Genomic DNA, 24,950 nt, shown 5'->3' on the forward strand with positions numbered 1-24,950 from the left:
CGAAACACGGTGCAAAGAAAATTTGCAGAAAATAGTTGGCTTGAAAATATCAAAAGCTGAGTGAAGTGAAGTAGGCACAATTTAATGTGATGACATTAGAATTAGAAGAGCCAAACTGCAATACAGTTTTGCACATACAGATATTCATACAAGCTGTTGGTGGAACGGAAACTGCCCAGAGTATCTCTCTGAAAGCCTCCCATTTGGTCATTTGACCAGTGTACCACAATGGAGCAGCATTGTTGCTCTCTGGGTACATTCCATAATTAAGTTGGACAGAAAACATACAACCATAGTAAAGACCATTTGGTCAATGGAAATACATTCCATTAATGTATATAGAATCCAAATATCTATTTGGGCATTACTTTTGGTCGACTATTCTGCCTGGCAGATCATTTCAAATAAGATCCTGTGGCTGATTTAAATTTACATTCTGCTATTTTTCATTTATACCCTAGGGTTCTATATTCCTAGTTCTCTTATTTACACCGTTTTATACATTTTTAATTCTGAAGCTTCTCTTAATTGTCTTTCCAGACTAAAGCTGAGCTTCTCTAATCTTTCTTCCTAGCTCATCGCATTATACTTGAGGTTAGTCATGTCCTCTAATGAATCCATTCACAGGTTTATTTCATTATTGAGGTTTGTTAACTAAAACTCAACACTACTCTGAGCAGAGTATTATAAAACCTAAATAATGTGTATTCTGAAATTCTTAAATTTACTTGTATATAGTTTGAACTTTGAAAGTGAAAACTTGCTCTACTAATTCAATTCTATTTGTACAATTACACTTCATGATTTCTGACAGATAGTACTTTCCATCTATCGGGGTGAAAATATTGTAAAATCATACAGAATAGGCCTTTTAGTTCATCAAGTCTGCACTGACAAAAAACCCACTAAATCTTAGCCCAAAGTCTTCAAAGATATGAAATTTCAAGTGCTCATCAAAGTAATCTTTAAATATGGTGAGGTTTTTCACCTCAACTACCCTCCCAGGCAGCACATTACAGATTTTCAACAACCTTTGGGTGACAACATTTTCCTCAAATCCTTTCTAAACCTTTAAGCCTTTCGCCTTAAAATTATGTCCCCTTGTTGTGGTTCTGTTCACCGAGCTGGGAATTTGTGTTGCACACGTTTTGTCCCCTGTCTAGGTGACATCCTCAGTGATTGGGAGCCGCTTATGAAGTGCTTCTGTGATGTTTCCTCCGGCATTTACAGTGGTTTGTCTCTGCCGCTTCCGGTTGTCAGTTCCAGCTGTCCGCTGCAGTGGCCGGTATATTGGGTCCAGGTCGATGTGTTTGTTGATAGAATCTGTGGATGAGTGCCATGCATCTCGGAATTCCCTGGCTGCTGCCTCACAGCACCAGGGATCCGGGTTTGGTTCCCACCTCAGATGACCGTCTGTGTGGAATTTGCACATTCTCCCCGTGTCTACTTGGGTTTCCTCCGGGTAGTCCAGTTTCCTCCCAAAATCCAAAGATGTGCGGGTCAGGTGAATTGGCCATGCTAAACTGCTCATAGTGTCTGGGGTAAATATAGGGTAGAGGAATGGGTATGGGTGGGTTACCTTTTGGAGGGTCGGTGTGGACTTGTTGGGCCAAAGGGCCTGTTTCCATACTGTAGGGAATCTAATCTAATCAATTTCCCTCTGACAAAGCCATACTGAGCATCCCTGATCAAACTAGCCTCTCGAAGTAGAGATTAATTATTTCCTTCAAAATTTTCTCCCATAGTTTCCTTATCACTGATGTGAGATTCACTAGTCCACGATTCCCTTGATTATCTTTACCACCCTTCATGAAAAGTGGAACCACATTAGCTATCCTCTGGTGTTCTTGCATCTCCCCTGTGGCCAGAGAGGAATTAAGAATTTGGGTCAGAGCCTTTGTAATTTCCTCTCATCTGCTGCAGCCTGGAATGAAACTGATCCAAATCTGGTGATTTTTCCACTTTTAAGCTTGACAGTACTTCCATTGCTGCCTCATTCCCTATGTCAAGAACTTCACAATCCTCCTTTCTGACTTCTGTACCAATGTCCTTCTCCAAAGTAAAGACGGATGTGAAAATCTCATTTAACACCCTAGTCTACTTGCTCCATATACAGATTGCTTCCTTCGTTCTGATTGGACCTTTCTCTTTCCCTGGTTATCTCTTGCCCTTGATATGCAAGTAGAATGTTTTGGGATTCTTCCTAATCTTATCCTCCAGCATTTTTCATGAGCCCTCTTTTCCCTCCTAATTGCTTTCTTAAGTTCATTCCTGCACTTTATATATTCCATTCATTCATTTTCTCCTGATGTTGAAAGCCTCACTGTTCCTTCTTATCCAGTCTGAATATTCCTCGAGATCCAGGATTCTCTGGGATTGTTGCTTCTACATTTCATCCTAAACAGAACATGTACTCTATTTCCTTTTCACCCCTGCACCTGCTATAAATCTGCTATAGATTTACCCAGAAGTAGCTGTTTTCAGTCTATTTTGGCTACACCTTGCCTTATTTTAATTAAACATACCTTCCCCAATCCAAAACCTTTTTTATGACAACCCATATTTTTCTTTTTCTAGCAATTTCAAATGTACGGTGTTGGAGTTGCTATCACGAAAATACTCTCCCGACTGCCACCTCGAACATCAAAATGGCTTGGTTCCTCAGAATTAGGTCCAGCAATGCAGCATCCCTTGTTAGACCTTCTGAATGTTGTCATAAAAACCTCTCCTGAACACATTTTTAAAAAAATCTGCCCTCTCTAACCCTTTACACTATGACTATTCTAATTAAAATTGGAAAAGTTGAAAACGCCCAACATAGTTATCCTGTTATTGTTTCCTCACCTCAACAAACAGTCGACATATCTGTTGTATTGTCTGCTGACTATTTCAGAGTCAGTGGTATAGTCCCAGCAGTGTGTCTGCCCCCTTTTTATTCAGCTACCCTCCTTTGAAGACACTCGAGAATATCATCCATTCCTATTGCAGTAACTTACTCCTTAATTAATAAAGTGAACCATGTCTTCTACACCTTTCCCTGTCCTACTTGAAGGTCCTATATCATGGAATGTTGAGTTGCCTGTCTTTTCCCTCCCTCAGCAATGTCTCTGAGGGCAACATCGCAATTCCACAACTCAGTTCACACCCTTAACTTTTCTATCTTACCTAGAAACTCCAAGCATTAAAATAGAGGCTATCCAGCCTCACCTTACTCCCTCAAGTATCATGGCTGAACTGCCTCTTCCTTTACTAAAGTATGTTGTTTCTCTATTGTAACAAACAATCTTTATCTCCTTCCCTGCTGAGTAAGTTTAATATCTTCCAACAGCACTAGCAAACCCTACCTACAGGGTTGTTGGACACATTCCAATTCAGGTGCAGACCGTCCTGCTTGTACAAGTCCCACTTTACCCAGAAACTGTCCCAATGATCCAGGACTGGATTTTCTCATTTGTAAACTTAATTGATTAAACAATTAAATCAATTTGCACAACACTTGCATTTGTTTCTGTACTGCTGTCATTGCATTAGTTAGCTTTATTATTAGGTGATTAATTTGCATCAGAATTAACACTTTTTTAAGTCTTACATCCATTCATCACTTCTTCTCGCCTTAACCACAAAGTTGAACCTCAAACGCCATTTCGATTATTATTGAATTAGTCTTGAGTCCAAATTTTCACTTCACTTGACTTTTTTTAATCACTATTAGCTGAATCAAAGATTTTTTTAAAAATTCACACACAGCACTGCACTTGTAGCCCCACCATTTATATAATGAGTCCAGTTCAATTTCTGGTCATTGGTAAATCCCCAGGATGTCGATAGTGGGGATTCAGTTATAGTAATACCATTAAATGTAAGGGGCAATGGTTACATTCTCTCTTGTCAGAAATGTTCATTGCCTAGCATTTGTATGGTTCAAATGTTACTTGCAATTTGTCAGCTCCAGCCTGAATATCTTTTGTTAACATTATTTTCTAGCAGAGGTGATACATTGAGTGAGGCATCTGTCCCTGAGATGAGAAAATCTACAAATTAACTTGTAAGATATCTCCAAATGTTCAAATAGAAGTTGACATTTACAGAAGCAAATTGCTTGTTTATCCTATCAATGAAAATAACTTAATGACTCTGAAATAACAAAAGACAATGAAAAACAGTGATGCCATTAGCTAGAATGCAATGGTATTGGATGGTGGGTGGCTTGAGTTATTCATTTTAATGAAAGAAAAGTGTTTGATTTTTTTGCAGTGTGTTTAACACATTCCCAAAGATGTAGATGGAGAATTTCAAAAGAATCCCAAAATGGCAATGAAATAAATAAATGACCAAATAAATCTGCTTTCCATGTTAGTTGAATAAATGTTGGCACTTATGACACTATCTGTAGAAAATCAGAGTGTTCTAAGATCTTTACCTGCCAGGAAGATGGTAGCCTTGGTTTCACTTCTCTTCCAGAATACAGCATTTTCCCCTTGGATTGAAGTGTCATTCTAGAGTATGTACTGAAATATTTATTCTGGAGCATTAATGCACAACATTCTGACTCAAGTGAGCTAAACTGTTCACCTAAGTTCATAGTTTTAATCTTGAAGTTAATACTTGAAGTTAATACCTGAAGTAGATAACATGAATTTTATTGGATTTTGCTAGGCCTTATTATATGTTATGAATATCTTATAGTCGACAAGGTGAAGTAAGGTATAAAAATATCATGTGATTGGGATAATTTATGAAACATGCCAAGATTTATTTTGATATTTTTCATAGGTTTGTAGAGATAATTGCTTTTGGGTGAAATCATGGATGCAGTCGTCCACCTCATTAATGATTCTCTGGAATTCTATCGTTGGAGCCTTATCATTGCAGGTACTTGTCAATATTATGTTTAGAATACTATATTACTGTACTTTCTGTATTCTGTACACCACTTCATCTACAGTGTGTTCATTTTACTCAGTACAGTTAATTCTCCTATAATGCCGAAGTCGGGTTCCAGTGAAACCTCCTTTAATAGAAAATCGCTTAATAGAAATAATGGAGCTTATGGGAAAAGTGGGGTTGGGGCAGACCAGCAAAAAAGTATCACTCATGATTGCTCAAAAATCACCCAAAAATCTAAAGCAAAGTATAGCACAACCTGAATGAAGGTTGAAAAAATATTTATTAACAAAAGTAAATTTAACGCAAGACATTTTTAAAAATATCAGAAAGCTGCTTTCTGTACTGTACCTCTCACAGAAAGCTGCTCTATTGGCAGCTGACATCGGCACATGCACAGAACAGTATGAAAACGAGTGCACATGGCACAGAGCAACACAGACTTCGGTGCTGATATTGCACATACACAGAACAGTACATGCACGGACACCAGCACATGCGCAAAACTGCAAGAGCACCAATGCATGTGGAGAATAGCAGAGATTTCAGTGTGCAAGTCGGTGCATGCGCAGAACACAACATGTGTACCAATTCCTGCTGGAGTCGCAGTATTACTAATGTAGGTAAGCATTTTCCAAAATATTATTTCCTAATTCTTCAGCGACATTATAGCCAAATCACACTGCCAAAACACACGTTATCCCAGAACTACTTGTATGTACTTTTCTATGTTAAGCCTCAGCTTGGGTAGAAAAGAGCCTTTCTTGTAAATTTGTCTTCTTCCAAACAATTATTTCAAACCAACATCTGATTCTGGATACAGATCATAATCCTAATGAAGTGTCATATGTATGTGAGATGATACAAATGAAAAGGACAGCAATTTTAATCTGTTAAAGCATTATGAGGTCTAAACAAGAAATGGCAGTGATGTGAGAATGTTAAGAATGGTGACTGAAAGTAGGTCAAAGATTTAAGTTGTGTAGACCTAGAAAGGCAAAGTGGAAATAATTGGAGCAAGGATTCAAAATGTGGTTTGGAGTTGACTGTAAACCAATTGTGTAGATTCACAGAAGTTCTGAGTTGTTAAGAGATGGATAATGGTTGATGATAGCACCGATGATTTATAATTGGACTGAATATGATAGATTGCATAAGTTTTGGAGGATTTGCAGTTTCTGAAAGGAAACTGCAAGAGACTGGTAAGAAGAACACTCGAGTAACTAAGTCTTGAAATGACAAAGAAAATAAGTTGTAAGAGCAGACATAAGCCATTTGGCCCATCAAGTCTGCTCCACCATTCAATGAGATCATGGCTGATCTGATAATCCTTAACTTCACTTTTCTGCCTTTTCCCCATAACCCCTGATTCCATTACTGATTAAAAGACTCCATACCCACAAAATGCAGGATTAATGTGATACCATGAAAGCAACTGTGAGAAACATTACATGGGCAGGAATTTCATCACCAGAATACGCAAGCATCAGCTTGCAACAAAACAACAGGACCAATCTTCTCTTCTCTCAATCCACACCGACAATGAAGGACACCAATTCAACTGGGACAGCATTACAATACTGTGACAGGCTAAACAAAGACGAGCTTGGGAATTCCTGGAGGTCTGGTATTCATCCAGTTTCCATAAACAAACACATTGAAATAGACCACATCTACAGGTCACTACAGTACAAGACTAGAAGTAGAACCATCCGCCACAACAGACAGAACCATATAGATTTAAAGCAGATCACAACAACAGCCCTTCATTAGGAGGCTACATAGTACTGAAGGTGTCATCCAGGAGGGAGGCAAAACCTTTGCAAGAAAATCGACCAGCTTGGCGAGCCAACCATCAACTTCATGCACAACCTGAGCTCCAGATCTTCACAAAAGATCAAAAATCTGTCTTTCTCAGCCTTGAATATACTTGATGACCTACCTTCTACAGTCCTGTATTGTAAAGCATTCCACACATTCAATACCTTCTGAAAGAAGCAATTCATCCTTATTTCTGTCTTAAATGGGCAATCTCTTACTCTTAGATTATACTTTCCAGTTCTGGTCTCTTCTACACTGGGAAACAACCTCTCATCTACCCTGCCAAGCCCCCAAACAATTTTTGTTTCGATGGAGGTCACCTGCAATTATTCTAAACTCCAGTGAGTATAGGCCCATCTTCCTCGTAAGGAAATCCATTCTGTGGTCAACCAAGTGAACCTTCTCTGAACTGTCTCCAATATCAGTACATCTCTTCTTAAATAAAGGGATCAAAAACGTTCAGTGACCTATTGCTGTGGTGACTTCCCTATTTTAATGCTCCACTCCATTTGAAATAAAGACCAACATTCCATTTTCTTTTACTTGTATGCTCGCTTTTTGTGATTCACAAAATCCAAACGTTGCAGCATTCTTTAAATTGATTTATCTTCTCTATTCTTCTTGCCAAGATGCATCACCTCACATTTTCCCAAATTATATTCCATCATCAAATTTTTGCCCATTCATTTAACCTGCCTATTATCCCAAAGCCAGTATATAGAAAACCATACAAGAGTTGGACTGGTCCTAGACTTAATTTTGGGTTATGAAGCTGGGCAAGTGGTTGAAGTATCAGTGGCGGAGCATTTTGCAGACAGAAGTCATAATTCAGTTTGATTCAAAATTATTAAGTAAAAGGACAAGATGAGTTTCCCCCAGAATTGGGGGAAGGCCAATTTTAATAAGGTCGGCTATGATTTGATCAGAGTCAACTGGGAGTTGATTTTGTTTTGGATTAGTCTATGTCCGAGCAGTGTGACACACTCCGGAAGAGAATAGGAAGAGTACAGGGCCAACATGTTGTAGTAAGGGAAAGGATGGGATCAACAATTTCAAATGAACCTTGGATATTGAAGAATATGCACCATTGGATATAGAGAAAAAAATGGAGTATTTTGTCAAATACTGAGGACTCAAAACAGTTAAAGCCCTAGAGGAGTACAGAATAACTTGAAACTAGAAGATTAAAAAGGTGACATGAAAGGATCATAGCATTTAGATAAAGGAAAATCATAAATTATTTTACAAATACATTAAGGATAAAAGAATAACTCAGGAAAGACCACAAGAAATGGAACAAGAGTAGCAATATGTTGAATACTGCAGGGAGATCAAGGAAAGTTGCTTGGAATAGCCATATTGAATGCCTTTAGAAATTTTGAGTAGCCTTAATGCTGTCAGTGGGATCGAAACTAAATTGGACAAATTCACATCGTAAGTACCGTCCAACTTTAACTTCTCAAGTTATTGAAATTTTTGGGATTTCAAAATGATAAAGGATTTGTAAAAATGGAAATGGTCACTGCCTACAGTTAATGGAGAAACCCAGTAGGGCCTTTGAAGAGGGGTAATGATAGCATCTGTAAAAAGATACAAAAGTAGAACCTGAAGAGAAATAGTTGACTGAAAATGACTGGTGGAGGTCACAGATGATGGCTGAACAGAAAATTTTCAAAATGATATGGGATCAGTTCAGAGAGATAGTTATGGAGGTGTTTTAGGAAAGTGAAGATATGAATTTGATCTTGAAGACATGGAAATGATATCCTGACATCTGGTGTTAGAAGTAAGCCACTATAGGAGGCTTAGTGATAGGAAGTTCTAACTTAAGGACTCTGGATTGTTTGTGACATTCTTCGAACAGTGGGAGGATTTGTGGTAAGGAGAGCGAAATTCAGTATTGTTTAGGGAATCAGGTAGAGCTAACAGTGAACATGACACTGAAACCAATCATGCACCAAAATATAAGCAAAATACTGTGAATGCTGGAAATCTGAAACAAACACAGACAATGCTATAGAAACTCAACAGGTCTGACTGTATTTGGAGAGAGAGAGAGACACCCAGATTTTGAGTCTGGGTACGACTTCTTCATAACTTATGGAGACGGTGGAGTAGTGGTAATGTCATAGGATTTGCAAACCAGATCCGCAGACCAATGTTCCAACCATTGCAGATTTAAATTAATTTAAAAATCTGGGATCTGAAGAAGCTGGTCTAATGGCAATCATGTAATTCATGTTGGTCATGGGAAAAACATATCTGGTTCACTTATGTCCTTTAGGGAAGGAAATCTCTATCCTTACCTGGTCTGGCCTACATGTGACTCCAGTGGGTTGACTTAACTGTTCTCTGGGCAATTAGGCATGGGAAATGATATCCACATCCTCTGAATGAATTCTTAAAAAATACCTCGAAGAACTCCTGTCTGCTTTTCTGCCTAACTGAAAAACTGACTTCTAGAGTGATTTACTTCATCTCGTCACAAGAATTCAGTGTGTTTCTCTTTCTGTCTCTGTCTGTGTCTCCTTTATCTTTGTCTGCATTTGAATCTTCATCCTCCATCCAGCTTTTCTGCTTGTATCTCTCCTTTGTGTCTGTAGCTCTCTTTTATCTGCCAGTCACACAACTTCTTCCTCAGTGTCCTTCTGTTGATACTGCTTCCAGACCACATAGACCATGTTTCTTATTGTCCAAAAAAAAATTCCCTTTCACACTGATGCAAACTCAAAACAATCCTTGCAGATTTTTTTTTTTAAAAAGTGACAGGTTCCACAAACCTTTGAAAGAAATTACACATTTTCCTTGATGTACTGTTTCTGGGTCAGACTTCATCATGATACATAATCATATCAACAAGAAGGAAGTCAAATTCAGCCTATTCCAAATTATCAGCATAGCTATAGAAGGATGAAGGAACGTCCCCTGATGACTTGAGTCATAGCAGAAAATGAAAATTGTTATTGCCACCGAAGACCAGTTATCACTGCCTGAAGGCATTGCAGCAGGAGCCGATGAACTTGATGCTGTTTGTCAAGAATTATTTTGATGAAAATGTATTTGTTATGTTCTCATGCGTAGCTGAAAAACAAAATATCTCCTGAAAAGTTTAGAAGACATTTCAAATGAATTGATTGGCTGATGTTTGATCGCTTTTAATTGTTTATTTGCCTAATCAGTTGACAGTGGGCTTTTTGCACTTTTCTCAATTTCTCTTGAGGCCTTCCCTTTTGTACAGGTTAATGATCCTATCTTCTGCACGTTTCCATACTTTCTCCTTTACACCATTTTCATCCGTTTTTTCCTTCAATGCAGTCCTACTTCCTTCATCTTGACTTGAACATGGACTTTGACACAAATGTTGGTTTTGCACTTTTTGGATCTACAGCCCATCAGTACAAAATTCTTGTGAACCAGCAACACTGACTGAAGCAAACTAAGCTAATATTTGAAAGCCTGCATTTTATTAGGAAGAGTTCAGTTCCAGGGAAGGTTAAATCATTTGCTGTCCTTTTTATGTGGCTTGGTGCAACAAAATGCAGTGTTTTGATTCTTTTGGTGGATGGGGTTGTTGCAGGCTGGGCCTGAATTATTTAGACCAACCAACCCAACCACCCTGTGGCTCAACATTTCAATTCCCCCTCCCACTCCACCATGGATATGCAGGTCTTTGGACTCCTCCATCGTCAGACCACAACAAAACGACGGTTGGAGGAAGAACGCCTCATCTTCCGCCTAGGAACCCTCCAACCACAAGGGATGAACTCGGATTTCACCAGTTTCCTCATTTCCCCTCCCCCCACCCTGTCTCAGTCAAATCCATCGAATTCAGCACCGCCTTCCTAACCTGCAATCTTCTTCCCGACTTCTCCGCCCCCACCCCAGTCTGACCTATCACCCTCACCTTGACCTCTTTCCACCTATCACATTTCCGACGCCCCTCCCCCAAGTCCCTCCTCCCTACCTTTTATCTTAGCCTGCTGGACAAACTTTCCTCATTCCTGAAGAAGGGCTTATGCCCGAAACTTCGATTCTCCTGTTCCCTGGATGCTGCCTGACCTGCTGCGCTTTTCCAGCAACACATTTCCAGCTCTGAATTATTTATTGTCCATCCCTAATTGCCCATGAGAAGGTGATGGTGGTGATGAGCTGCTTTCTTGAACTGTTGCAGACTATTTGGTATGGATAAGTCCACAGTGTTGTTAGGGAGGCAATCCCAGGACTTTAACCGAGGGACAGATCTAATTCTAAATCAGGATGACCAGTGGCTTGTAGGGCAACTTGCAGATGCTGGTCTTTTACTATCTTTGAGCTTCTAAATGATAATGGTCGTGCATTAGGAAGTTGCTAATGACCCTTCGTAAATTTCTGCTCTGCACTCATCTTGTAGATGGTACACACAACTACTACTGTGTCGATGGTGGAGGGAGTGAATATTTATAGATGTGATGCCAATAAAGCAGGTTGCTTTGACCTAGATGCTGTCAAGCCTCTTGACTGTTGTTGGAGCTGCATTCATCCAGGAAAGTGGAGAGCATTCCATCAAGTTCCTGACTTGTGCCTTGTAAATGAAGGAAATGCTTTGGAGAATCGGAAGGTTACTCACTGCAGGTTTTCCATCCTCTGACGTGCTTTCGTAAACATTGTATTTATACTAGCTTTTGCATCCAGTTCAGTTCCTGATCACTGGTGACTCTCAAGTTGGGAGTAGATAGTGAGGGATTCAGCAATGGTAATATCATTGAATATCAAGAGGCATTTGTTAGGTTCTAATCAACGAGGTAAAAACAATGACAGCAGATGCTGGAAACCAGATTCTGGATTAGTGGTGCTGGAAGAGCACAGCAGTTCAGGCAGCATCCAAGGAGCTTCGAAATCGACGTTTCGGGCAAAAGCCCTTCATCAGGAATAAAGGCAGTGAGCCTGAAGCGTGGAGAGATAAGCTAGAGGAGGGTAGGGATGGGGAGAAAGTAGCATAGAGTACAATGGGTGAGTGGGGGAGGGGATGAAGGTGATAGGTCAGGGAGGAGAGGGTGGAGTGGATAGGTGGAAAAGGAGATAGGCAGGTAGGACAAGTCCGGACAAGTCACGGGGACAGTGCTGAGCTGGAAGTTTGGAACTAGGGTGAGGTTGGGGAAGGGGAAATGAGGAAACTGTTGAAGTCCACATTGATGCCCTGGGGTTGAAGTGTTCCGAGGCGGAAGATGAGGCGTTCTTCCTCCAGGCGTCTGGTGGTGAGGGAGCGGCGGTGAAGGAAGCACAGGACCTCCATGTCATCGGTAGAGTGGGAGGGGGAGTTGAAATGTTGGGCCACGGGGCGGTGTGGTTGATTGGTGCGGGTGTCCGGGAGATGTTCCCTAAAGCGCTCTGCCAGGAGGCGCCCAGTCTCCCCAATGTAGAGGAGACCGCATCGGGAGCAACGGATACAATAAATGATATTAGTGGATGTGCAGGTAAAACTTTGATGGATGTGGAAGGCTCCTTTAGGGCCTTGGATAGAGGCGAGGGAGGAGGTGTGGGCACAGGTTTTACAGTTCCTGCGGTGGCAGGGGAAGGTGCCAGGATGGGAGGGTGGGTTGTAGGGGGGCGTGGACCTGACCAGGTAGTCACGGAGGGAACGGTCTTTGCGGAAGGCGGAAAGGAGTGGGGAGGGAAATATATTCCTCGTAGTGGGGTCTGTTTGGAGGTGGCGGAAATGTCAGCGGATGATTTGGTTTATGCGAAGGTTGGTAGAGTGGAAGGTGAGCACCAGGGGCGTTCTGTCCTTGTTACGGTTGGAGGGGTGGGGTCTGAGGGCGGAGGTGCGGGATGTGGACAAGATGCGTTGGAGGGCATCTTTAACCACGTGGGAAGGGAAATTGCGATCTCTAAAGAAGGAGGCCATCTGGTGTGTTCTGTGGTGGAACTGGTCCTCCTGGGAGCAGATACGGCGGAGGCGGAGGAATTGGGAATACAGGATGGCATTTTTTGCAAGAGGTGTAATCCAGGTAGCTGTGGGAGTCGGTGGATTTGTAAAAAATGTCACTGTCAAGTCGGTCGTCATTCATGGAGATGGAGAGGTTTTTCCAGGAAGGGGAGGGAGGTGTCAGAGATGGTCCAGGTAAATTTAAGGTCAGGGTTCTTGTTATCTGGCACTTGTGTGGCATGAAGGTTATTTGTCTCTTTTTAGATCAAGCCTGGATATTGTTCAGGATTCGTTGCATTTGAGGATAGACTCATTTTGATGATAGGGCTTATGGTCTAGGCCATTATAAAATAGTGTTGGGCTCAAAATCTAACACTATCAGATTTAAATCCTATCTATATGCCATTAGGCTTCAGCATGCTTCACCTTTCAAGATACCACCAAGATTTCACACACTATTCATTGTATGTTTTTTAGCCCATCATCCCTGCGATCAAAATGCTTACAGTTCCAGCTGTAAATTTTATGACCGTACCTATTTTTTTGTTGCTATTAGTCACTCTTGAGAGCTAGTTTTCACAATCAAATTTTCATGAATTACAAACCATTCAACTTCTGTTCCCCTTCTCTCCCATTTGCCAACCTTACCCCCCCCAAATTCCCACCTGACCTCAGTCATAATATTCAATTTCTCTGTCAGTTACATGTATGTGTCTCATCAGTTCATGCAATACCTATTCATTAATGTTGCATCATATTATTCTGATAACCTTGAATCTTAGAATTCATTGTTAGAGGCCCAGGGAGAAAATGATTGGTCAAAATGAAATTCAGTAAAACATGTGCCTTTTTGTCTTGCATTGTCTTGTCTTGAGCTTGTCATATGAGGAGCTGTTGAGGACTCTGGATCTGTACTCGATGGAATTAAGAAGGATGAGGAAGGATCTCATTGAAACTTACAGAACACTGAGAGACCTGGATGCGGTGGACATGGAGAATATGTCTCCAGTAGGAGAAACTAGGATCTGAGGGCACAGTCTCAGATTGAAGGGGCAACCCTTTAGAACTGAGATGTAGAGGAATTTCTCCACCTAGAGGATGGATAATCTGTAGAACTTATTACCAAGGCCAAGCATCGAGTGTATTTGAGACAGATAAATAGGTTCTGATTGGTAAGGGGATCAAGGGTTATAGGGAGAAGGTAGGAGACTGGAGTTGAGAAACATATCAGCCATGATTGAATGGCGGAACAGACTCAATGGGCCGACTGGCCAAATTATGCTCCTATATCTTATGGTCTGTAATTCATTCCTCACACTTTAATGTCATCTGATGTAGAAATCTTAATGTTTATCATATTTTTAAGATGTATCTGCAGGATGTGCTGATGTGCTTTACAATCAGTTAAGGAGAACGTGCTTATTATGTAGGTAAGTGTTTGCCCGCACATCCCACAAAAGAAAAACAAGGGGAAATAGGATGGGATGATTTTAAAATGAAAGGTGCTTCACCAAAAGTTGTTACTGGCATTATCTGAGGGCATGCTGAACATATTCTGATGGTGCCCTATTTTACCTTTTCAGCTCCTCCATAAACTTTCTGAATTGTTCTTCTACCTCATTAACATCCAGTACTGATGAGCAGGAATTTCTTCAAGCTAAATTTTAACAAGACTGAAGTCATTGACTTTGGCCCATGCCTCAAACTTAGCTCCCTTTCCACCATCTTTGTCTGAGGATGAATCATATGTTCTTGGTTTTGTATTTCAGTCCGAAATAAGCTTCCAACCATATATTGATGCTATCACCAAAATTATCTATTTCCAGCTCCATAACATATCTTGACTGCAATTGTCCATAACCTTGAAGTCATCTAGAATTCAACCCATATCCTAACTCCTACCAAGCCCAGTTTGCACACATCTCTGTGCTGACTGACCACCATTAGCTCCCAGTGTGGAAACCCATCAATTTTAAAATTCCCATTCTTGTTTTCAAATCATTCCTTGGCTTTATCGCTCCCTTCTTCTATAGCCTGTTCCAACCTAAAAGTGCCTTGCAAAGCTCTAATATTTCTTCACTTTTAACCTGTTGTGTATTTACTGTCTAATTGCAACATCATTTATGGTAATACTTTCAGCTGCCTATCCCCAAACTCTGAACTGCCTGTCTTAACCCCCTTGCCTCTGTACCTCTCATCCTTTGCAAAGAATTGTTTAAAAAAATTTTAGCCAGTATTTGGTCTTTTTTTTCATGATATCTCATTTTGTGGCTTAGTGTTGAGTTGTTTGATTCTGCTCCTATTAGAGCAGAATTATGCCATTCGGACATTTCAGTCTGCTCTGCCATTTGATCATCGCTGATGTGTTTTTCAAGCCCATTCTCCTGCCTTCCCCCTATTTCCTTGATCCCCTTATTAATCAAGAACATTTCTATCTCTGTTTCCTGTAAATTGCATAGCATATCTTACGACATTCAACTCTCTCAGCATTTAACCTGTGAAGCTCCTTAAGAATCCTATATATTTCAATTAGATCACCTCTCGTTCTTCTAAACTCCAGTGAGTAGAGTCCCAACTTGTTTAGCCTTTGCTGATACTGAGATCAGCCTATTGAACATTCTCTGAACTGGGTCCAATGAAATAATATCTTTTCCTTAAGATATACCAGTGCAAATTACTGTTTAATTGTGGAAAGCAAATTTCAAAGTTACACGCAACCAATTGACATGCTGCAAATTTCCATACGTTGCCTATAATTGTCGTTGCTGCAGGAGGAAAAAGAAATGTGTACTCTGTAACTCTTGGCTTGGATTAAACTTATGAAAGCTAACTGATATTATCCCAAATGAATTAGTTTTATAGTTTCATTCAGCACTAAGTCTGGCAACTGAATTACGTTAATCATGTAGTTGTTTGTTGTCGCGTCATCCAAAATGACACATTAGCAAGATCTGAGTACATTAATTTAAATACCACATCAATTTGTTGACTGTGAAACAACTTAATCTTAACCTCCAACAAGTCTACTTCTGATTGTTAATTCACAATGCTAATTAAGATCCACAGCAGATTTTTAAAAAATTCTTTTGTGGGATGTGGGCATCTCTGGATGGTCAGCATTTATTGTTTGTTCCTAATTGCCCTTCAGACAGTGGTGCTAAGCTGCCACCTTGAACGACTACTGCCCATGAGCTGTAGGTTGACCCTTAGGGAGGGAATTCCAGGATTTTGACCCGGCAACAGTGAAGGAAAGGTGATATATTTCCAAGTCAGGATGTTGAGTGGCTTGGAGAGATATTGCAGGCAGCAGTGTTCCCATGTATCTGCTGCTCATGTCCTTCTAGATGCCAGTTATTGTGGGTTCAGAAGATGCTGTCTAAGGACCTTTCGGTGAAATTCTGCATTGCATCTTGTAGAGAGTACATGCTCCTGCTCCTGAGTGTCAGTGATGCAGGAAGTGGGTGCTTTTGGATGTGATGCCAATCAAGCGGACTGCTTTGTTCTGGATGGTATCAAGCTTCTTGAGTGTTCTTGGAGCCGCACGCATCCAGGCAAGTGGGGAATATCCCATCACTCTCTTTCCATGTATATGGTGGGCACTATTTCTAGCCTTTGACCTTTTCTAGTAGCTACTGTGTTTATGTGGTGAGTCCAATTGAGTTTCAGGTCAATGGTAATCCCAAGGATGTTGATATTGGTAATACCAGTACCCTGAGAAACACCTGGAGCTGAGGTGACTGACCTCAAACAACCACAACCATCTTCCTTTGTGCCAGGTATGATTCTAACCAGTGGAGCATTTGCCCCCAATACCATTGATTCCAGGTTTGATAGGGCTCTTTGATGCCACTCTGTCAAATATGGCCTTGATGTAAAGGGCTGTAACTCTCACTTCACTTCTGAAATTCAGCTGTTTTATCCATGTTTGAACCAAGGCTGTAATGAAGTCAGGTGCTGAGTGGCTCTTGCAGAACCTATAACCCAAACCAAAGGTTATATATAGTAGAAAGTGAGGACTGCAGATGCTGGAGATCAGAGTTGAAAGTGTGGTACTGGAAAAGTGTGGTTCCTGATGAAGGGCTTATGCACAAAACGTCTTTCTCCTACTCCTTGGATGCTGCCTGATCTGCTGTACTTTTCCAGTAACACACTCTCTGCAAAGGTTATATGAATGATTTGTCTAATGGATGTGTTTTTTTTAATAGTTCAAGTTTCTGAAGTGAAACAATTTGAAAAATGCCTCAATTGCTAAATGTTTAGAAAAATTGGGCTCTGGCTTTTGTTTTCATTATGTCCACATTTGTCTAAATATTTAACCTTGCTGGTGGGAAGTGCTGAAGAGTGTGAACAAAACGTTCCTGTCACCCTTTGGAAAACATTTCTGTCCTGCTGAACACTTCCACACTCTGGTAGCAGGAGTGGATGTTTAAAATTAGTTGTGAGTCTGCTGACTTATTTTCTAGAATGATCTCTTGCGTTTGAGTGCTATTCTGACTCATTAAGGTTGTTGGAATGTGTTAAGATTTTGGTAGGAACCAGTACTTTTTTTTTTTGATAAATGGATGAAATTGAAAGCCATGCAATTCCAAGGTTTGAAACCAGCAGTAATTAAGACCATAAGATTTAGAAGTTGAAGTAGGCCATTCAGCCTATAGATTCCGCTCTGCCATTCAATTAGATCAAGGCTGATCTGATAATCCTCCACTCCACTTTCCTGCCTTTTCCCCATACCCCTTGATTCCCTTCCTGATTAAATATCTGTCGGCTTTGATGATGCTGAACAATCCAGCCTCTAAAGCCCTCTGTGGTAAAGCATGTCACAGATTGACTTCCTCTGAGAAGATCATCTGTGCCCTAAAGAAGATCACCCTTTATTGTGAGATTATGTCCTTTGGTCCTCGAGTCACCTATGCAGGGAAACAACCTTTCCATATCTATCTTGTCAAGTCCTCTGAGAACCTTCTATTTCAATCTTCATAAGTGGGACTCAGAATCATGCATAGTAGGGAGTTTGGAGGAAGTGGCTAAAAATGGAGCTGAAAAGCACACTTTGAGAATGCTTTTCAAAGTGAATGCCATAATTGTAAGGTGAAACAAATTGAGTAAAATGTGAGTCTGAGAGCAAGATGCCCAAAATGACCAGAGAAGGTGCAGATGAAGAAAATACATAGTTATCCACTTTCTAAATCAGTGTTTCCCAAACTATTGTCCTGTTGTAACCCCTTTTTGTGGCTTGAAATTGTTGTGATGTTTTGTTGCATGAAGAAGGCAGAGAAGACCTACAAGAGGAGGTGAAGGAAGATTGACCATTGTTACCTCTAGAGTTGTGACTCTACTTTGGGAAAACCCTGTTCTAAATCCTATGTCTACCATCACAAGACACTGGTGTGCTGTGTACAATTGTAGACAATGCCTAAAAATGACTTGTAAAGGTTTTTTCTTCCTTACTTTTGCACATCAAGCCACTATATGTAAAGCCAGCAAATACTGACTTGTGTTTTTGGAAATATATGGTGCTTTTCTTTGAAAAATAAATATCACAGATTGACAATACTACTCTTACTGTCTGGATCAGGCTAGATTTTGCTGTCCTTAACTATCTAGTTTTAAATGATAACATTATGGGCAGAAGAACAATATAATTGAGGAACAGAATTGTCAATTGATTGTTGTGACTTATATCTTCCAGAGATGGAAGTGGGGAACTGTAGTCATATTTTCCTTCATTGATATTTTAGCAATGGCGAATGTTAGGGTTACTTTCGCTGTCCTGCATCCAGGTAAGAAGGTGGAATGGGCTTCATTCTAAGGACAAGATTATATGGTGTTAACTGGATAAAAGGTTTTTTTCAATTGGACTTTCTCTGGCTCTTTGCATTGGCAGTTTATTATAATATATGAAAGTAAGCCTTTTTCAAAAGGAACGTAGAATGGTTTTAATTTAATGAATTGTCCATATTATTATGTGGTTCACCAGTTTTGCAGTTAGAGGATGTTAGATGAGAGGGCATGGGGGACTATGAGCATTAGTTAGGGTGTGACAGCTGGAGGACTGACTATGAAAAGAACTGGACCAGAGTTGGCTGAGCTAGTTTTTGAGAGAGTGGTGCATACTTGTGTAAATGTAAACATGAAATGGACAAAAACATGACAACTTTGTTGGTTTAATTTGATATCTTGACATTTGTTCATGGATAGCTTTGCATTTACCGTTTATGTAGACACTAGTTTGTGATTAATATAAAATATTAGAAACCTTCAGTTTCCTCTTTGGGATGCCTACTTCCTGTTGATAAGATTCAGTCATGCTTTCATAATGCTACTTCTCCACAATCGGTAAGAATATGTAACAGAAAATTCTATGCTGCAGCCAAATCAGTATTCTCCTAAGACAAATGAAAAGCTATTTCAAGCCCAAGTGAGATCTCTTGCCCCATTTATCACCTAAAATGCACAGCCCTGTCACAATGGGTATTTGGAGATTGAATATTATCAGTTAGACTTTTTGAAAACAATTGTTTATGATCAAACGCCAAGTGTGGATATGTGGGGAATGACAATCATTTCAACAGTTTGGGAACGATAATTAGCAATATAGCAGTTCTGAGATGGCATAATTGTCAGATGAACTAAATATTATTCTGACTACATGCAGCCCAGAAGATGCTTTGGTCATGCTGAATTCTTCTTCAGGAGTTTGCTTTGGAGATCCTTCTACCAAAGAAGACTCTACTTCCATTTCAGCCTGTTTGCTGGGATATACAATCTACTTAACATTGACATGCATGCACCTGTTCAAGGAATTAAATATAATAGCAATATAATGTAGTACTATTATAGCAGCTTGAATTAAAAATTGTTTATTCATGCAGCTATCTTTTTAAATCATAAAAGCACATTTATAACTTGTCCATTATTTTAACAGACAAGCGAGTGGAAAACTGGACTTTGATGCAGTCACCCCTGCCGACATTGGCAGTGAGCAGTCTTTACCTTCTCTTTGTTTGGCTGGGTCCAAAATGGATGAAGAACAGGGAGCCTTTTCAGCTACGCTCACTGCTTATTTTCTACAACTTTGGAATGGTGATACTAAATTTCTACATCTTTAAAGAGGTTAGTCTTATCAGACCTAAATATTCTGCTTCATTTGGCTCTTTCTACTGGGTCCTTGGAGGTATGCTATTTTCATTTGTGTGTGTTGAGATTTTAAAGAAAACATTATGTAACATTTACCAAACCATAACAAAACACTCTGACCAATGTTAGTTGTTGGTGTTTATGCATCACACTATCTTCTCCAATCTTCTTCCCATCCTGTAAACATATCCTCCTTGTATTTCCTTTGTCATGTTTTTCTAGATTCCCCTTAATTGCATCTACACTATTAGCCTAAATTACTCCTAGCTAACCATCCTCTGGGTAAAGGATTTTCTCCTAAATTCTTTAGTTGGTGATTCTGATAATTATGGCCCAATATTTTGCACTGTGCCACCATGGTAACATTTGTTACATTTACTTTTACACTGAACCTCTTCATAATTTTAAACACCTCTACTAGGTCACCTTTTAGTTTTTTATTGTAAAAGACAAGGAGCTGGTTCAATCTGTTGAATTTAGAGAATATTCCATTTAGATCTAAAAGTAGAAATCATCAGTCTTGGCCACACTATCATGCAGAGATGCTAAGTGAAAGTTGAAGAGATTGGAAGGATAAATTCATTGCAAGCTCCTGAAAAGTAGGTGAGCACTACAGCATAAATTGACAAGTAGGTGACTTAGCTACCCTTATCCTTTACTTGGTTCTTAAATGAAAAAGAGAAAAGAAAATAAAGAATCTCACAATTTTCTTGTTTTAAATCGCACCATTCTTCCTGACACCTGAGGCTGAATTTAGCAGCAGTTGTGTTGTCTGGTCAATAATTTACCTCATTGCCATTTCATTCAAGTGCAGTTGTGACTGCACTTAAAAAATGCATTATTCAATGTGGTGCACTTTGGCATTTCCTGAGGTTGTGAAACTATCTAAGTGAAAATTCTTCCCTTCCCATTCGTTCCCTTTTTTTCATTTCTCCAATTGTGTAATTGTGGGCATTATAAAGAGGACTCCGTATACTGACCAGACTGTTGTCAAACCACTTAGCCAAAAGGTACTACATTGGCCTCAAATTCAAAACCTGGGATGCCAATATGGGCAAACAAATGATCACTGACATGAAATAGGCTTCAGACTACTGAAATCGCCAAATAATGACTTCTGTACGTTTGGGAATGAATGAGAAAATGTATAAATTTGTCTGTAAATTATAGAAATAAGGAAATTTCATTAATTTATTTTCATAATCCTGGGACCTTCTAAAATGCTTAATCAGGCAGTGAATACTTTTGAACTATAATCAAAGCTGTAGTGTAGAAAATGTAAAATGATTGCTTATAGCAAAATTTAGTGCTCTTAAGATACCTCTATTAATTGCTGATTAATTACATGTGAAAAGCTGATAATCAGCCTTGTAACAGAAACACTAACCAATACCTTAAATGCATTTTTAATCAAGACCTTTTTTCTCTTCCTTAAAATGGGCATTTTTGTACATTTTCAGGCACAGATGTAAAATATTTAGCAGTCTTTCCTTGTTATTCATCACTATTGACACTGTTGATTTATTGTTCCTTACAGCTCTTCTTTGCTGCAAGAGCAGCAGGATACAGTTATATTTGCCAGACTGTCAACTACACAGATGATGTCAATGAAGTACGGGTAGGTACTTTCATTATTTATGCAATTCATGAGAACTAACACGTAATAGGTAAGTGATGGACATGAACCTTCTTGTTTTCTAGCTGGCATTGAAGATAAATGTACTTTTGCATCCTGGCATATCCCGCAAGGAGTAAGGTGTATTCATAAGGGCAAAACACACAAGTCTTTTCAGATACTTTTGATATCCATGATGTCAGGCACTTGACCCATGTAATTTTGCTTTCCTGCACTGTTATGCATCAAATGATGTATCACTTCTTTTATCTCCGTGCACAGTGTTCAAATTATATTGATGGAAATGTGTCAAGATAGGTCAGCTTACAGTGCTTAATTGGAAATAATTTTTGCTTATAGGAAAGATGTATTACATAGCATAGCTTAAATTTGGCCTGAATTTTCACTCCCATGATGGGCTGTACAAGCCTGACTTAGGGAAAAGTTTGAATTTAGTTCCTTGAATGCTGCTCCAGCAGATGTTTGGGCTGTTGGGTACAGAGTTCGTCTGGAAAGAAGGTTAGCCTTAGTGATTTGGCTCTTGTTGAAGTTTTGGGAGATAAAATAAAATACAGCCCTCTACTCTCATCTTCTCATACCTTTCCCTCCCCACCCCCTAAAACTCTTCCCATGCCACTTCATTCCCCCAATTCATTTCTTGGTGCAGGAGCTATAAAAGACCCCAACTTGGTGACAGCACATTCTCCCCCCTCCATTCACCATTCTTTGCCCGTACAACCTACATGGTAACTGTCAGTTTCCCCATGGGCAGAACTCAGAGCCCGTGCTGAGTAAATAAAATGCTTGAGTGTTCGATGCTTGATTTTCATTTTGTTTAAACCTTATTGATAAAGACCCATTTATTTTCTTATAATCTCTAATGAGAATGGCATAGTCCCACTTCAGAGACTTTATAGACACTTGGAGCTGTCAATCAAACTGAACTGACAGGCATCTTATTGATGATTGATTGTGATCTCGTATTGCAGCAGATAACCTTCAGGCTTATTTTAGAATTAGAATCCCTACAGTGTGGAAACAGGCTCTTTGGCCCAACAAGTCCACACCGACCCTCCGAAGAGCAACCCACCCAGACCTATTTCCCTCGACTAATGCACCTAACACTATGGGCAATTTAACATGGCCAATTCACCTAACTTGCGCATTTTTGGACTGTGGGAGGAAACCGGAGCACCTGGAGAAAACCCATGCAGACACTGGGAGAATGTGCAAACTCCACACAGACAGTTGCTCGATTCCCCTGGAATCAAACCTGGGACCCTGGTGCTGTGAGGCAGCATTGCTAACCACTGGGCCACCGTGCCACCACAAAGGTAAATACCAAACTGAATTTCTGTAAATTACTTTCAGTTTGTTTTCAAGTATTTAAAAAGGCAGGAAACTTGAATAGCTGTACAGCTCTTTCTAGTGATTCCAATTGGCTTGGCCATTTTAATGTGTTTATCCACTTTTTGAATACTTCTGTATCTACTGCTACCAATCACAGAGGGATCTTGATTTTTCACAAATGGCACTTGACGTCCATGAATAGTTACTGAAAGGGTGCTGTGTCTCTCCAAGACACTCAAGTAAGTTTAACCCTTCTACCAGTCATATTTTGTATAGCCCCAGTAGCAAGCCATCTCTGTTCTCCCCTCACCAAACTGTGAAGATAATGGGGACTAGATTTGGGAGCAGAACTTTCAGATTTGTGACTCTGACACCAAAAGTTAATGCTATTTTCTCTCGTTTATGTTGTCTTTCCACCTTACTGTTCTTTCCTCCTTTCCATTATTTTTGTTTTAAAAATGTTTATATGCAACAATTTGTAGTAATGGAACGATGCATCATTCTTTAAATATATAATTATTGGTATATGGGTGCTGCTGGAAAAAAACAGCATTTATTCCCCGTCATTAGTTCCCTTAGAATGTGTTTATTGGATTTCTTGCTGGAACATTTTAAAGGATGTCAACCACTTTGTGTGAAACTAGCGTTACAGACCAGGTAAGAACAGTGAAGAATGTTAGTGAACTGTTATTTCCAATAATAGAATAGTTTCATATCATTTCAAATGGTAGCAGCTTTTATGGAGTCTCACTCATTGATCTGAAGGAGACAAGTACTTCAACTAGTTTTGAGTATTGCTAATATTTTCTTCAGATTCTCAGCATTTGCAATTTTTGTTTTACAGAGGAACCTCAATTATCTGAATGAGATGGGCGGACACTATTTCGTTCAGATAATTGATTATTCGGATAATTTTACCTTAAACAAGGGAAGCCATACTGATCTAATGCTGTGTTCTACCAGAGAATTTGTCTAAATCAATAATTTTAATGAGTCTGCTATTAAAACAAACTACTCTTTGCATTCTGCAAATTACCGGTTAAACTAAACCTTTACTATCACATAAATACTGTACATGAAATCTCAGCATTAATCAAGATCCTGAACAGCTTCTATGATCGCAAGAACATTTGTCAGTTTCCAGGAACTCAGTGTCATAATAGAAAGACAGAAGCGCCGCCTTGTGCATGTGTTAACTTTCTAAGCCATTTTTTTCACGAATGGCCCAATAAAGTGATGGGAATAATGTAAAACATCTAGCTTTGCAAAGATCTGTGTAACTAACCCTTACCGAAACAATATCCAGTCGCTGATGCTTGAGGTGCTTGTGTTTCTTTGTTTTTGCCAGCGTTTTCACGTGTTCCTCAGTACAGGAAAATCGAATACACGTACCTCTTTGATGTAACGTTTTGGCGAGATCTTGAGATCTTCTTCGGATTACCCGAAATTCGAATAATTGATATTCAGATAATCGAGGTTCCTCTGTACATTGCAAAAATATCAGTCATGAAATGTGCATGTTTTGAAAGTTAATCTTTTATATAACTGATGAAGTAATTCTTGTCTTATGCATTTTTTTTTGTTATCACAGATAGCGTCAGCCTTGTGGTGGTATTATGTTTCAAAAGGGATTGAATACTTGGACACTGTATTTTTTATATTGAGGAAGAAATTTAACCAGGTCAGCTTTCTGCACGTATATCATCACTTCACAATGTTTACTCTCTGGTGGATCGGAATCAAATGGGTAGCAGGAGGGCAATGTGAGTACAAAAAGAGAATTGCCTACAAAATGTTAGACACCTGATTAACAGGTGATCTAAATATGTATCATCATCGTTATAAAATGCGAAGTTTTGCTGAGGAAGAATGTAGTCTGTGGTGGTGTGAATCATGTCTATTCTGATCCTGCTAAAGTAAATTAGAAACATGATAAAATAGCAATGAGAGGAAACCATAAGGTACAGTCAGTTCTGCTGTAACATGGTAGGTCCATTCTTGTGCAATCCTGTGCTATAAGAAAATAATTTAATCGCAGCACCATTTAAACTAATGGGGCCGGAATCATATTATAACCAATACATGCTTTAAAACTTTACGCTTTAGAAACAGTGTCCTCAATTCATCAGTTGTGTTATAGCGATTGGTATTTAGAAAACACGTGTTTTAGCAGGCCGACTGTACTGCATCAAAAACAAAAAGAGATGATGCTGTGAAAACTCAACAGATCTGGCAGCA

The 24,950-nt window shown here is 39.5% G+C and overlaps 1 protein-coding gene across 3 annotated transcripts in view; it reads left to right on the top strand.

The window, feature by feature from the left end:
* The window catches only part of elovl4a (ELOVL fatty acid elongase 4a), a 50,817-nt gene that overhangs the window by 6,524 nt on the left and 19,343 nt on the right, over positions 1 to 24,950 (top strand). For all 3 annotated transcript variants that reach the window (XM_043686960.2, XM_087982415.1, XM_043686961.2), the window contains exons 2-5: positions 4,774 to 4,872; positions 19,536 to 19,723; positions 21,285 to 21,365; positions 24,304 to 24,475. In XM_043686960.2, the coding sequence (XP_043542895.1) occupies positions 4,806 to 4,872; positions 19,536 to 19,723; positions 21,285 to 21,365; positions 24,304 to 24,475 (508 nt within the window). In that variant the 5' untranslated portion in view covers positions 4,774 to 4,805. The remainder of the gene's footprint in view (positions 1 to 4,773; positions 4,873 to 19,535; positions 19,724 to 21,284; positions 21,366 to 24,303; positions 24,476 to 24,950) is intronic.

Source organism: Chiloscyllium plagiosum, unplaced genomic scaffold (assembly GCF_037043375.1).
Source record: "Chiloscyllium plagiosum isolate Xiang-an unplaced genomic scaffold, Cpla_swu_hap1 HiC_scaffold_3, whole genome shotgun sequence".
NCBI lineage: Eukaryota > Metazoa > Chordata > Chondrichthyes > Orectolobiformes > Hemiscylliidae > Chiloscyllium > Chiloscyllium plagiosum.